Source organism: Macaca fascicularis, chromosome 5, assembly GCF_037993035.2.
Source record: "Macaca fascicularis isolate 582-1 chromosome 5, T2T-MFA8v1.1".
NCBI lineage: Eukaryota > Metazoa > Chordata > Mammalia > Primates > Cercopithecidae > Macaca > Macaca fascicularis.
In genome coordinates, this window is record NC_088379.1 from 25,762,304 (window position 1) to 25,777,601 (window position 15,298).

The 15,298-nt window shown below is 36.4% G+C and overlaps 1 protein-coding gene across 13 annotated transcripts in view; it reads left to right on the forward strand.

The window, feature by feature from the left end:
- Positions 1-15,298, forward strand: part of TBC1D19 (TBC1 domain family member 19) — a 146,951-nt gene that overhangs the window by 40,631 nt on the left and 91,022 nt on the right. For all 13 annotated transcript variants that reach the window (XR_012434766.1, XR_012434768.1, XR_012434767.1 and 10 more), the window contains 4 exons: positions 5,887-5,961; positions 7,452-7,515; positions 8,826-8,872; positions 13,530-13,640. Coding sequence is in view for 10 of the 13 variants with exons in the window: in XM_005554634.4 (XP_005554691.1) it covers positions 5,887-5,961; positions 7,452-7,515; positions 8,826-8,872; positions 13,530-13,640 (297 nt within the window). In the remaining 3 variants the exon portion in view is untranslated. The remainder of the gene's footprint in view (positions 1-5,886; positions 5,962-7,451; positions 7,516-8,825; positions 8,873-13,529; positions 13,641-15,298) is intronic.

Genomic DNA, 15,298 nt, shown 5'->3' on the forward strand with positions numbered 1-15,298 from the left:
ATAGGACCTGAGAAAAATTGTTGTCTATAAAACTGGAGCTAGAGTGGACCTCAAGTTTATCCAGTCCAAACTCTGGCAAATGTTCACTTCTCACTTCCTTTTGCTCCAGGACTTCTGGAAAAAAGGAGCTCATAATTTCACTGAGTTAAGTTATATTTGAGGTCAATATTTCTAATTGTTGCAAAGTATCTTTTTCATATTACATAGTCGTCTGCTCCTTACTACATTTACTCACTGGTCCTCATTTTGTGCTTGGCACATAGACAGCATTCAGTATATTAATATATTAGTCAGTGAGTCAGCGAGTGAACAAGGGAATGAATGGATACCACTTAATTAAGATTAGAGTTCTTGAGGGAACCTAAAGGATGGCCAAGCTTGAAAGCAGCCGCTTGCTTCTTCATCTTGGATTTCCCCTCATTGTCAGGAAATTCTGTTTCTGTTTCTGATAACTATGGAACTGATTGCTTTGACCATCCAAGATTTCAATGGAAATGACTTCACTGACCATCTGACTGAAGTTCTTGCAAGAGATACGTTGGAAAAGACCTCTCCACCTTGACATAGTGTTACAGATATGGGACAGAGGATAGACGTGGCCAACAACTGGGGTCACTTTTCTTTCATTATTTGTAGGATTTTCAAGGAAGTAGTATATGTTCAATTGACAATGTTCAAGTTTAGCCATATCTAGCTTTCCTGTTTCTTTGTTCATTCTTTCATGTTTTTTCTGTAGTTTATGACATATTGACTGATAGAGATTGTATGAACTTTTTACAAACTATCTCTGTCCCATATTATTTGTATATCTCTCTTATCCTCCTGACTTCCACTACAAAAGTGATGTGTTTCTTAGTGACAGGAATGCTGTTTTATTCCTCTTTAGTGGCATGTATTTAATAGGTGGCTAATAAATATTTGCTAAATCAATGTATTTTCGTCATTTAAAAACTCAGATAATATACCCCATTTCCCCCTGTTCTAGTTATAAAAAATCCCCACTTTTCTGAATTGGATATACTGTTTTTTTTCTTTCCTCAATGCTTAGTCGTAGTATTTCTCTGTTCCGGGTCATCTCTAGGTTTCTGCTTTAATTGTATAGCTCAGAAAAAAATGGTAATCAAATAAGTTTTAATCAGCACTTCTTACATTCTTAATAGTCTTTCTCATTATGCTTTTATGTGTTATTTTTTAAGTTTCCTCATTTGTAAAATGATAGTAATGATACACATCTTATAGGTTAGTAAAATAACATGTGTAAACACATGTAAATCACATAGTTGTGTTTCATCAAGTAAAATAACATATGTAAACACATGTAAATCACATAGTTGTGTTTCATCAATTCTTTCCATTCAGAATACTTTCTTATAATGTCTAATTTGTTTTCTGTGTAACTGTTTCTCTTGACTTCTTTCTCTATATGTTACATCTAATGTTAAATTTAGAGTTGGTAAATTGAAATTCTTGGCACAAAGGGATATCTATTTGGACAACTGTGATTCATCGCTTTACAGAAAATACCTGAATGAGCTGTTTTTGCCAAAATAATTATTTAAAGGATAAGTTAACAAATATTCAACATCTTGTCTAGGTGTCATTCCAAAAGTTATCTTTCTGTTTTGAATGGTCTTCATGTTTGAATTTTTAGTGAGTTTTATGCTGTTTTAAAATTGTGTATTGCAGTCTTGAAAATTTGTATAGAATAGCTGACCCTTAAACAATGTGGCGTTTAGGGGTGCTGACCCTTCATGCAGTCAAAAATTCACATATAAGTTTTGACTCCCCCAAAACTTAATTACTAATAGCCTACTCTTGACCAGAAACCTCACTGATAATATTAAGTGGATTAACACATATTTTATATGTTATATATATTATATATTATATTCTTACAATAAAGAATGCCAGAGAAAGGAAAATGTTATGAAGAAAATCATAAGTAAGAAAAATTATTTATTAAGTGGGAGTGGATCATCATAAATATTTTCATCATAAATTATCATAAATCATCTTCACGCTGAGTAGGCTGAGGAGGAGGAGGAAGAGGAAGGGCTGGTCTTGCTGTCTTGCCTGGCAGAGGCAAAAGAGGTAGAGGAGGTGGAAGGGATACAGGAGGGGCAGGCACACGTGGTGTAATGTTACAGAAATACATTGGAACTCCCATTTGACATTTTTACTTTTTCATTTTTCTAAAAATATTTCTATATGGTTCCAGTCCTCTTTCACTGGTTTGCTTTAGTTTTAAGGGTCCGTGTTGCAAAATGGACCTTTCTATGATATGGACACTGAAGTCAAAAGCAGTCTTGAATAATCAGAACTCTTCTGCCAGATTATCTGATGTCAATTTGCTTTTTGGCACCGCTTCTATGTGTTCTTCCTCATTTTCTGACAGTGGTCTGGAAGCACTCATCTCCATCAAGTTGTTTTTAATTAATTCCTCTAGTGTGGTGTCTATTAGCTGTTGAATTTCTCTAAAATCCGTATCTTGCAACCCTTCACTCCTAACCTTTTTTGGTCATATCTACAATCTCTTATTTCCTTGATTGACTCTCTTGTAAATCCTGTGAAGTCTTTACAACATCTGGAAACAGTTTTCTCCAGCAGGAATTTACTGCTTTGGGGTTGATGGCTTTCACAGCTTTTTCCATAACAACAATGGCGTCTTCAATGGTATGTGTCTTCCAGACTGTCATGATGATCTCTGTATTGGGTTTTTCTTCCATAGCATTGGCAAATCTTTTCCATAGGGTGCTGTATATAATGAGCCTTAAAGGTCCCTATGACCCAGGCCTAGAGGCTGAATTAGAGACATTGTGTTTGAGGGTAAGTAGACCAATTTGATATCTTCTGTGTTGAACTCATGGTGTTCTGCGAGGTGGAGGGCATTGTCCAATATCAAAAGAGCTTTAAAAACAGTCCTTTACTGATAAGGTACTTCCTGACATCAGGGACAAAGCATAAATTGAACCAATCCAAAAAAAGTGTTCTTGTTGTCCAGGCTTTCTTGTTGTAAAACCAAAAGCCTGGCAATTGGTGTTTATCTTTTCCCTTTAAGGCTCAGGGGTTAGCAGCTTTACAGATAAGGGCAGTCCTGGTCCTAAACTTAATTGCATTTACACAAAATGGTAGAATTAGCCTATTTCTTCTTGCCTTAAATCCTGGTACTTGCTTCTCTTACTTACTAATAAAAGTCCTATGTGGCATTTTCCCCCCGCCCTAGAATAAGGCACTCTCTTCTGCATTAAAAACCTGTTCAGCCAGATATTCTTTTTCCTCAATGATTTTAATGGCATCTGGGAACTCATCTTCTGCCTCTTGGTCAGCAGAAGCTGCTTCTCTTGTTATCTTGATATTTTTAAGCCAAACTGATTTTGAAAATTATCAAACCATCCTTGGTTGGGATTAAATACTCCAGCTTTAGATCCTTTACCTTTCTTTGCTTTATATTGTCATATAATGACTTCACTTTTTCTCAAATCATATTTGGAGTCTATAGGTATGCCTTTTAGTAACCCTGCACCCACATAAAAGTTGTATTTTCAATACTAGATGAAAGAGTATTTTGCAAAAAAATAAAGCGAAGTTTTCACCACTGGTGGTGTAGCTACAGCAATGACTTCATGAGTTTCCTTTTCTTTTTTTACAATGGTCCTTATGCTGGATTCATTTCTCTTGAAGTGATGGGCAACTGCAGCTGCAGACTTCAATCTTCCATACATATCAAGCAATTCAACATTTTCTTGCAATGTCATGACTTTTCTTCTTGGGAGCATTTCTAGCATCACTAGTGGCTTTTTGTATGGGTCCCATGCTATTATTCAGGGACAATATTGTGCTCAACACAATAAAAAAAGTGAGACAGCGAGAGATCACTTTTTACTGCAGTACACAATTTACAGGCCTGTGGAACTGCTCACATGGAGATGATTAGCATCACCCAGGGTTTCAAGCAGATACTCACAGCACTTGAATTCACTTCAATAGCAAGAGGAGGTAGCTACAAAATTGTTACAGTAATATAGTATGTCCTACAGTTAATTTTATGCAGTTGTGATTTAATACTGCATCTTTATGTTTGTTTATATTTCTCTCAACTTCAAATGGTACCATGTATAATCTGAAAGTATATATATGTTTTTAATAAATCTTAATTTTTTATAATAGTTTTGTGTATACTTTATGGTAGGAAATGATAAAATAGACTAGTAGTATCTACATATATTTTATGCATTCAGAACAAACTCAACTTTTTCTTAAAATTTTCAGTATGTCTAGGCTATGTGGTTTGTCTGTGAGGTTTTTTGAAATTGTTGCTCATATTGGAAAAAATGTAAATATAAGTAAACCCACACAGTTCAAGCCTGTGTTGTTCAAGGGTCAACTCTGTATATTATGAGCTACACATCGATTTCTATTGTATTTAATATCTTTAGTTTTGTTTTTATGTCTGAGAGTTAATGGCTTTTTATCAATTCTAGAGCTGTTTGCATGAGTGATTGAAAATGAGAACATTTGTAGCGATAATTTAATAGCTAGCAATTTGGTTCTTTATGATCGGATAAATAAAAATCCAGGAATTGGATTTTTAATATGTATACAAATTTTATTTTATTGCGATCATTTAATTAGAAGTATTTTTTTTATAAGCTTTTTCTTACCTGTTTCCTCCACCATTGGGGGTGGGAGGCAGCAGGTAACAGAAGGCTCGTTAGAGGAAATGATACTTAATCTGACATCAGAAAGGTGAATGAGATTTATCTGAATAAGGTGGGTGTAAAGATATTGAATGTGGAAGGTAGGTTGTATCATTATAACAAATGTTTACTCATTAACAATGTACCCAAATAAGAGGTACCAAATAAGTTTTGGATCTAAGAGAATTATTTATAGTTAAGGAGAGAATTAAAATAGGCCAATAAATAGAGTTAATTGGGGGGCTATTTCATGTAATGTATTGAGTATGCTCTTATTCTTGAAAATCTGTTTCTATAAATATAGTAAACTGAACTTTATACATTTCACAAAGCTCGATATTTATCCTTCAGATGATTTTTTTCTGTTCATTCACTGCTTGGGCCATTACATTAAAATTTTTTTAAATACTTACAACATTACTTAGAGTAGAAATCTGTTTAATTATTGAGCATCTGTTATGTGCTAGACACAGTGTGATTTGTACCATGATAGGTGAAGGACAGGGTGCTATGAGAGCCCATAAGCAAAGTCACCTAATGCTATCTTGGTTGGGTACCAGGTGAGAAGTCTTAATGGAAGAAGGGATATTTAAGCTGATACCTAAAAGGTATGTTGGAAATAGATATGTTGGAAAAGGTCCTTATTCTAAGAATGTGCATGCTGAAGTATTTAGGGGTGAAATTTCATTTTGGGGAAAATTACAATGTAATAAAAAAAATTCTGTACATTTTTACCTTTTACTAGGTCATTAATGGGATTCCTAAGTATTAAACATTTATGAGATGCTTAAATTTAACTTATCTTTTTATCTGATAGAAAAATGTTAGATAGAAAATATCAGATAAAAAGATAAGTTAAATTTAAGCATTTCATAAGTGTTTTCTATATAACGTTTATTACCATATGACTTGTTGACATTTTAAAAAAATCTATGCTTATTCCCATCCTCAACTAAAATGTCAGTTATTTGAGGACTGAGGCTTTCTGTTATTCACTGCTTAGTTCATAGCACAAAGGATAGCATCTGGAATATAGTAGACAATAGTTAGTATTTGTTGAGTGAACTAATAAATAGGGATAACCAATCTCAACCAACCTTACCATTTCTATGTAATTCATAATATCTTTAATATTTTTTATTAGTTTTAATATTGTTACTGGAAAAGATAATTGTTTTTTATATTTCAGGGAAGTTGGGAAAAAAGAATTTTGAAGAGTTTAAATAGTATGTGCACTGAACTGAGTATCCCACTGGCACGAAAGGTACTTTTAAACATTTTTCTGTTTAAGTATTTCATTGTGAATCAAATACTAGAAAGTATCATGAAGTTATATAACTGTTAGGCACATTTATTTATTTATTTATTTAGAGACAGAGTCTTACTCTATCACCCAGGCTGGAGTGCAGTGGCGCGATCTCGGCTCACTGCAACCTCTGCCTCCTGGGTTCAAGCAATTCTCCTGCCTCAGCCTCCCAAGTAACTAGGACTACAGGCACGTGCCACCACGCCTGACTAATTTTTTTGTATTTTTGGTAGAGACGGGGTTTCACCGTGTTAGTCAGGAGGGTCTCGATCTCCTGACCTCATGATCTGCCCACCTTGGCCTCCCAAAGTGCTGGGATTACAGATGTGAGCCACTGCGCCTGGCCTATTTATTTATTTTTACTAGTATATCAACTTGGTTTGAAACAAAAATCTGTAAAAGGCCAATTATGTGGGTACATTCTATATAGATTTCTATTTCGTGTGCTATAATAATTATTGTAACAAACCTGTGTCTTTGCAAATAAATAGAAATATGAATCTGTAGTATAGATGAGTTAGGATTTGGCTGTAAAGATTAGCAATATGCTTTAAATATTTTAATTACCTTTAGTCTCCTTACTTTTTGGCTAATTAGCACAATAGCCATATTTCTTGAATCATAGATAGAGTTCAGGCATACTGTGATCTTGTAACAGGCAATACGGTACCATCTTTCGGTATTAACATAGGAAACAAAAAGGATAATTGGTCTTCTCTCTGTAGAACTGGAATTCTATTTAGATCTAATATTCAACACTTACGTTACTCTGAGCATTGAGGAGAAAAGATGAGAAAGAAAAGAAAAAACACTTGAGGGATGTTTTATGTTCTTTGTAGCTGCTCACAAGTAGGAGAGAGTCAGTTTCCCTTTACTTCATTCTCCCTGCCTGCTATTTATTCCCTGTTGTTGGACAGGATGTAGTGGGTATACTTTGAATAATATCCAAGGAAAAATTGCTGAAGGCACCAGAAGGATGGTATTTAAAAAGGATACATTTATATTAAAAACTGTCTAAATATGTAGTATTGTATAATATACTGCCTTTCATATAGGAAGATGATGCTACTAACTCTTAGTCACACTCTCTTGGCCAGTCCCCCTTACGATGCTTTTCTGAGTCTGCTGGATGGGGGTAAGAGATGTAGTATGTGGCTGAGGAGCAGTTTTTCTTTGTGAAATGTACTGGCCAGTACAGATCACTTACCTTCTTTTATTGGACTCATTAGCACCATGTTCTAACTAGGCCATTGAGACTAGATATAACACAATAGTTAAATAATAATTTAAATGCAGTTACACCCCAAATTCAACATGTTTAAATGAAATTATTTATCCTGTTATTGTAGTTTATGTAAGCTTTTAAATAAGTTATTGATTCTTATTTTTAGTTGTATTGCTAGACTTCAAAAAATGAAATGAAACCAGTTTTAAATTACCTTTTCCAGAGGCCAGTTGGAGAACAGAAAGAACTTCTTAATAAATGGAATGAAATGGGAACTGATGAACCAGGTATATGAACAATTTTTTCTGAATGTAGTAGTGGAAAAAGATTGCCTTCTTAACCGTGGATGCAAAATAACGTAATTAACGATTCTTTTGTGAAGATGTTAATTTTCCTTCTCATTAATTTTCTGTCTTCTGGAAAACCAGAGTTAGACTGGCCTACTTAAACTCCCAGACACCACATGCAGCTAATAAATACAGACATCAGGAGCAGCTTTTTGCTTGTTTGTTTGTGTTTTTAGAGACAGGGTCTTGCTCTGTTACCTGTGCTGGAGTGCAGTAGCCTGATCACAGCTCCCTTTAACCTGAAACTCCTGGGCTCAGAGGGTCCTTTCATCTCAGCCTCCTGAGTAGCAAAGACGACAGGCACGCACCACCATGCCTGGCTAATTTTTGTATTTTTTTGTAGAGATGGGGTTTTGCTATGTTGCCCTGGCTCTCTCTGTTGAACTCCTGGCTTCAAGTAATCCTCCGATCCTCCCACCAGAGCCTCCCAAAGTGCTGGGATTACAGGTGTGAGCTACTGTGCCTGGCCTTATTTATCCTTTTTTAAAGCAGCATTTAAAAACATTTTTATAAAATAATAAATTATCCAGTGGATTTTTGAGATTCTTGTCTTTTAATTAAAGTAAATATTGTGCAAGCTTAATTATATTGGGTTGTTAAAAACAGGATAGTGAAAAATACATTTGAAGACTTTAAAATGTTTTAAAGAATTTATTTTTGTTCATTTTAATATTTAAAATGTAGTCAATTTTGTAAATGTAAAATGAATAACAACTATACTTCATTTACTATGATAGATGCCTGTAATTGTATAGACAGACATGTACATAACCCCTCCTCCCCCTCCTTTACCACTGCTAAAATACATGTAGGGGACTAGGTAAGAGATAAATACCATAATAGAGTTATTATGTATAGTTATTTGAGTTCAAAAGGGGGAATAGTTTAATACAACTAGAGGAATTCACTAAGAATGCATTGTTTGTATTTTAAGTACATTGAAAATTCTCATATAGAACCTTTATGTTACATTGACCTTGTTTGGCCAATTCAGTTATAAATAATTACGATCTGTGAATAGGATGCTCTTAATTTGTTCCAGAATATGTCATCTAGGATGGGAAGGGCAGAAATTGTCTTTTCATTTTAGTGTTCTCTGTACTTAATGCATGTATGACAAATAATTGATTCTCAAGAAATGTTTGAATTAATCTATCTGTATGATAACATATGAAAGAATGATTACATTTATTTAATAAGACTTCATATATTATTAGCTGAAATTTTATTTATAATCTATCTTATTCTAGATTTAAGCCTTTTCAGACCTGTTTATGCACCTAAGGATTTTCTTGAGGTAGGTTCTATTGGATAAATACACATATATTAATGAACGAATAATGTGAATAAATGATGATGTAAAAATATATCAAGGCAGAGGGATTAGGATGTAAAAAGCCCCAGAGTCATTGAAACAGTGAAATGACATGATCAGATCTGTGTTTGAAAATTACTGTTAGAAAATATATTGGAATATGGAAAGATTAGCATGGGGTAAATCAGTTAGGATAATTTTGATTAAAAAATAGTGACTGTAGGAAGTGGGTTCCAAGATGACCGAATATGAACAGCTCCAGTCTGCAGCTCCCAGCGTGATCAACACAGAAGATGGGTGATTTCTGCATTTCCAACTGAGGTACCTGGTTCATCTCACTGGGACTGGTTGGCAAGTGGGTGCAGCCCATGGAGGGTGAGCCAAAGCTGGGGGGGCATCGCCTCACCTGGGAAGCACAAGGAGTTTGGGGATTTCCTTTTCTGAGCCAAGGGAAAAAAGGATTTCCTTTTCTGAGCCATGACAGACTGTACCGGGAAAATTGGGATACTGCCAACTAAACACTGTGCTTTTCCAACAGTCTTAGCAAACGGCACACCAGGAGATCATATCCTGTGCTTGGCTCAGCAGGTCCCACGCCCATGGACCCTTGCTCACTACTAGTCTGAGATCGAACTATGAAGTGGCAAGCCTGGCTAGGGGAGGGGCATCTGCCATTGCTGAGGCTTGAGTAGGTAAACAAAGTGGCAGGTGGCGTGAATTGGGTGGAGCCCACCACAGCTCAATGAGGACTGCCTGCCTCTGTAGACTCCACCTGTCGGGGCAGGACATAGCTGAATGAAAGGCAGCAGAAACTTCTGCAGACTTAAACGTCCCTGTGTGACAGCTCTGAAGAGAGCAGTGATTCTCCCAGCACAGTGTTTGAGCTCTGAGAACAGACAGACTGCCTCCTCAAGTGGGTCCCTGACCCCTGTGTAGCCTAACTTGGAGACACCTCCCAGTAGGGGCTGACTGACACCTCATACAGCCTGGTACCCCTCTGGGACAAAGCTTCCAGGGGAAGGATCAGGCAGCAATATTTGCTGTTCTGCAATATTTGCTGTTCTACAGCCTCTGCTGGTGAAACCCAGGCAAACAGGGTCTGGAGTGGACCTCCAGCAAACTCCAACAAACCTGCAGCTGAGGGACCTGACTATTAGAAGGAAAATTAACAAACAGAAAAGAATAGCATCAACATCAACAAAAAGGACATCCACACCAAAACCCCATCTGTAGGTCACCATCATCAGAGACCAAAGGTAGATAAAACCACAAACATGGGGAGAAACCAGAGCAGAAAAGCTGAAAATTCTAAAAACCAGAGTGCCCCTTCTCCTCCAAAGGATCACAGCTCCTTGCCAGCAATGGAACAAAGCAGGATGGAGAATGACTTTGACAAGTTGACAGAAGTAGGCTTCAGAAAGTCGATAATAACAAACTTCTCTGAGCTAAAGGAGGATGTCCGAACCCATCACAAGCAAGCTTAAAACCTTGAAAAAAGATTAGATATTAAATATATTTAAATAATTCCTTCTGATAGGTTGTTTGTTTCATATTTTTCCAATGTAAGCAGTACTTCACTAACATTATTTCTGTACGATCCTAGCAAACATATTTATTTTCCTTAGAATCATATTCTATATTTATACTTATAGAAGTAAGATTCCTACTTTAAATGGTATGCCAGTATCTAAGTTGGCTTTTATCTGCTTTTTTTTTTTTTTTTTTTTTTTGAGATGGAGTCTTGCTCTGTCATCCAGGCTGGAGTGCAGTGGCACTATCTTGGCTCACTGCAACCTTCCCCTCCCGGGTTCAAGCAATTCTGCTGCCTCAGCCTCCCGAGTAGCTGGGACTACAGGTGCACACTGCCACGCCCAGCTAATTTTTTGTATTTTAGTAGAGATGGGGTCTCACCATTGTTGCCCAGGCTGGTTGCGAACTCTTGAGCTCAGGCAATCTGCCTGCCTTGGCCTCCCACAGTGCTGGGATTACAGGCATGAGCCACTGCGCCCGGCCACTTATTTTGGGAAATTCTATAAATGACCTTTTTTTAAGCTCTGCTTTCCAATTTTTTTTCCTTGTGAGTTTGGTTTAGAGGAGATGCCCTGCAATCTTTGTTACTATTATTATTTATTTATTTTTATTTTACTTTAAGTTCTGGAGTACATGTGTAGAATGTGCAGTTTTGTTACATAGGTATACATGTGCCATGGTGGTTTGCTGCACTCATCAACCCGTCACCTGCATTAGGTATTTGTCGTAATGCTCTCCCTCTCCTTGCCTCTGACCCCCTGACAGGCCCTGGTGTGTGATGTTTTCCTCCCTGTGTCCATGTGTTCTCATTGTTCAACTCTCACTTATGAGTGAGAACGTGCAGTATTTGGTTTTCTGTTCTTGTGATAGTTTGCTGAGAATAATAGTTTCCAGCTTCATCCATGTCCCTGCAAAGGATGTGAACTCATCCTTTTTTATGGCTATGTAGTATTCCATGGCGTATGTGTGCCACGTTTTCTTCATCCAGTCTATCATTGATGAACATTTGGGTTGGTTCCAAGTCTTTGCTATTGTGAATAGTGCCTCAGTAAACATACATGTGCATGTGTCTTTATAGTAGAATGATTTATAATCCTTTGGATATATACCCAGTAATGGAATGGCTGGGTCAAAGGGTATTTCTAGTTCTAGATCCTTGAGGAATCACCACAATGTCTTCCACAGTGGTTGAACTAGTTTACACTCCCACCAACAGTGTAAAAGTGTTCTGTTTCTCCACATCCTCTCCAGCGTCTGTTGTTTCCTGACTTTTTAATGATCACCATTCTAACTGCTATGAGATGGTATCTCATTGTGGTTTTGATTTGTATTTCTCTAATGACCAGTGATCATGAGCATTTTTTCATATGTTTGTTGGCTGCGTAAATGTCTTCTTTTGAGAAGTGTCTGTTCATATCCTTTGCCCACTTTTTGATGGGGTTATTTGTTTTTTTCTTGTAAACATGTTTAAGTTCTTTGTAGATTCTGGATATTAGCCCGTTGTCAGATGCATAGATTGCAAAATTTTTCTCCCATTCTGTAGGTTGTCTGTTCACTCTGACAATAGTTTCTTTTGCTTACAAAAGCTCTTTAGTTTAATTAGGTCCCATGTGTCAATTTTGGCTTTTTTTGCCATTGCGTTTTTTGCTTTTGGTGTTTTAGGCATGAAGTCTTTGCCCATGCCTATGTCCTGAATGGTATTGCCCAGGTTTTCTTCTAGGATTCTTACAGTTTTAGGTCTAACATTTAAGTCTTTAATCCATCTTGAGTTTATTTTTGTATAAGGTGTAAGGAAGAGGTCCGGTTTAAGTTTTGTGCATATGGCTAGCCAGTTTTCCCAGCACCATTTATTAAATAGGGAATCTTTTCCCCATTGCTTGTTTGTATCAAGTTTGTCAAAGATCAGATGGTTGTAGATATGTGGTGTTTTTTCTGTGGCCTCTGTTCTTTTCCATTGGTCTGTATATCTGTTTTGGTACCAGTACCATGCTGTTTTGGTTACTGTAGCCTTGTAGTATAGTTTGAAGTTAGGAAGCATGATGCCTCCAGCTTTGTTCTTTTTCCTTAGAATTGTCTTGAGTATGCGGGCTCTTTTTTGGTTCCATATGAAGTTTAAAGTAGTTTTTTTCCGATTCCATGAAGAAAGTCAGTGGTAGCTTTGGGGATAGCATTGAATCTATAAATTACTTTGGGCAGTATGGCCGTTTTCATGATATTGATTCTTTCTATCCATGAGCATGAATGTTTTTCCATTTGTTGTGTCCTCTCTTATTTCCTTGAGCAGTGGTTTGTAGTTCTCCTTAAAGAGGTCCTGCACATCCCTTGTAAGTTGGATTCTTAGGTATTTTATTCTCTTAGTAGCAATTGTGAATGGGAGTTCAATGATTTGGCTCTCTGTCTGTTACTGGTGTAAGGAATGCTTGTGATTTTTGCACATTGATTTTGTATCCTGAGACTTTGCTGAAGTTGCTTATCAGCTTAAGGAGATTTTGGGCTGAGACAGTGGGGTTTTCTAAATATACAATCATGTCATCTGCAAACAGACAATTTGACTTCCACTCTTCCTATTTGAATACCCTTCATTTCTTTCTCTTGCCTGATTGCCCTAGCCAGAACTTCCAATATTATGTTGAATAGGAGTGGTGAGAGAGATGCCCTGCAATCTTACTTCATCATCTTTCTACAAATATTGTCAATATCTTTTTTTAAATGTGTTAGAATTGGTTCTAAAATTTTTCCTGATAAATATTATAATCAAGCAAGATTTCTTTCTTATCACCTTCTCTGGTAAAGTGTTATAATCAACCAATTTTTATTTTTTCTAACCACCAAAAAGTTTTTATTTTTAACTAAATTCTTAACTTCGTAGATTTTTGTATTGTAGATCATTTATTGGAATATTAAAACTATCCTAATTAAAGTATATTTATGGCATTATATTTTAACATTTCAACATACTTTTATACTATTTTGGAATGTAATTAAAGTATGTGTATCACCCAAATAGTAATTAATTTTGTGGTGATGCACAAAGAATATCCCTGCTAATTTTATAAGTGTAAACATCCTGTAAAGAAACTAACCAATTTTGTTGGATTTGTTTTTAAAGGTATTAATTAATCTTCGCAACCCAAATTATGAAAACGGTGATTCTCTTAGTTTCAGGACTCATTTGGGTTTAATTCAAGTTCCTCTGAAAGTAAAAGACATCCCTGAATTGGTAAGTATAGAAACTTAAAAATAAATTAACATCATTTAGAAGATAATTAGAAAAATGTTTTTATACAGCATGTATGTAAAGCAATAGGGTAATCTACTCATTAAACAAATTAATAAAGTGATATTTATTCTTTTATTACAAATATGTATATAGAGAGAGCAAGCTGCTTTGCTAATAGGACTAAAAATGAGTTTGCATTGACCTATAAATGCTTTTGCTTATTTTGTATTTTAATAAGCAGCATAGATTTATGAGACAGCTTGTTGGGATTCAGTTGCCTGGTGGATGGTTATAAAACTAATTGAGATAAATTGTGAGTTTTATAAAATTATTTTTAAGAAAGTACACTTTATTTAATTTCACAAACTTTTGTGGAGCTTATAACAAGATGAGGCACTTAGGGAGATGGAGAACATAAGAATTAATTAGAGAGGGGCTTTGCTCTGGAGACCATAATATTCTTGTGAGGAAGCTCATTTTAAAATGAAAAGTAGGGAGATTTCCTGATGGTGGAATTAAGAAATTATCACTTCTTCTTTCAAAGTCACCCTAAAACAATAAGGAGCATAGAAATATAAATACTGTCTTTGGTGAAACTAGGAAGCCACTTATAACTCTGGGCATTAATGTATTAAGATAGAGCGCTGATGATAAATGACTTAAACAGGGGAGAAGAATATCAAACCTAAATATCCCTAGAAGATAGAAAGTATGAATGAGATTGAAGTATATTTATGGCATTATATTTTTTGCCAATCATCAGTTTATTATCTTTCAGCTCTAAATTCTCCTTTTTGCTCCGCTTTATCATGCTGGAGCTGGACCCTATAAACATTTCCCCTTTACCAGCAGGCCTGATGTTAGGCTTTGTCAATAGAAGGTTCTAGAGGGACACTGCAAGGCCATAGAAGGAGGAAGGGGCTTCCATTTCTAGCTCCTGTGTGTAGGAGTCAGCAGATTGGGATGCAGGAGGCTCAATAACACTCACCTCAGTAGTCCTCAATAGTCCAGCTCTAACCTGCCCCTTGACAAGTTTTTCCACCACCCCTGGTCTGCCTTTGTGTGGCAGCTCCACTACCTCTCTACAGAGGTATGAATCTCAGCCTTCAGCGCCAGGAGACCCTTTTCTAAGTTCTTAGTTTCTTTTTTGTTTACTTTCCTTTAACCTAGAAGTCATAGTTGCTTTCTGCATTTGCTGCTTCTGTTTTTCCCTGTTCACATTTCTGGTATGACCTATTTCCTGACTAGACACTGACTGATGCAAGAAGCAAGATGATTTTCTCCATAGAACCTTAGAAATGTTCGAGAATTGGAGGTACCACATGTCACAGAAAACCATGGTGAGCCATAGGGCTGAAAATGGAGATTGTGTGAAAGTCTGGATCAGGAGAAGTTAGTCCCCCAGATTTCCATCACCATGCATACTCAGATAACTCCTCCTCCCCCACAGAAGACCAGAGGTGTATTCACTAGAGATCCAGATGCAGAAAGACTGTGCACTCGGAGACCTCAGACATAGAGCAGGACAGGAATGAGCTATTGAAAACAGCGATTAAGTGCAAGTCTGCTGAATGGTGAGACTAATACTCTCATTCTTACCACCACTACCCTACCTTCCTCACCCTCCACCTTCTTTTTCCTTATCCTCAACCAACTCT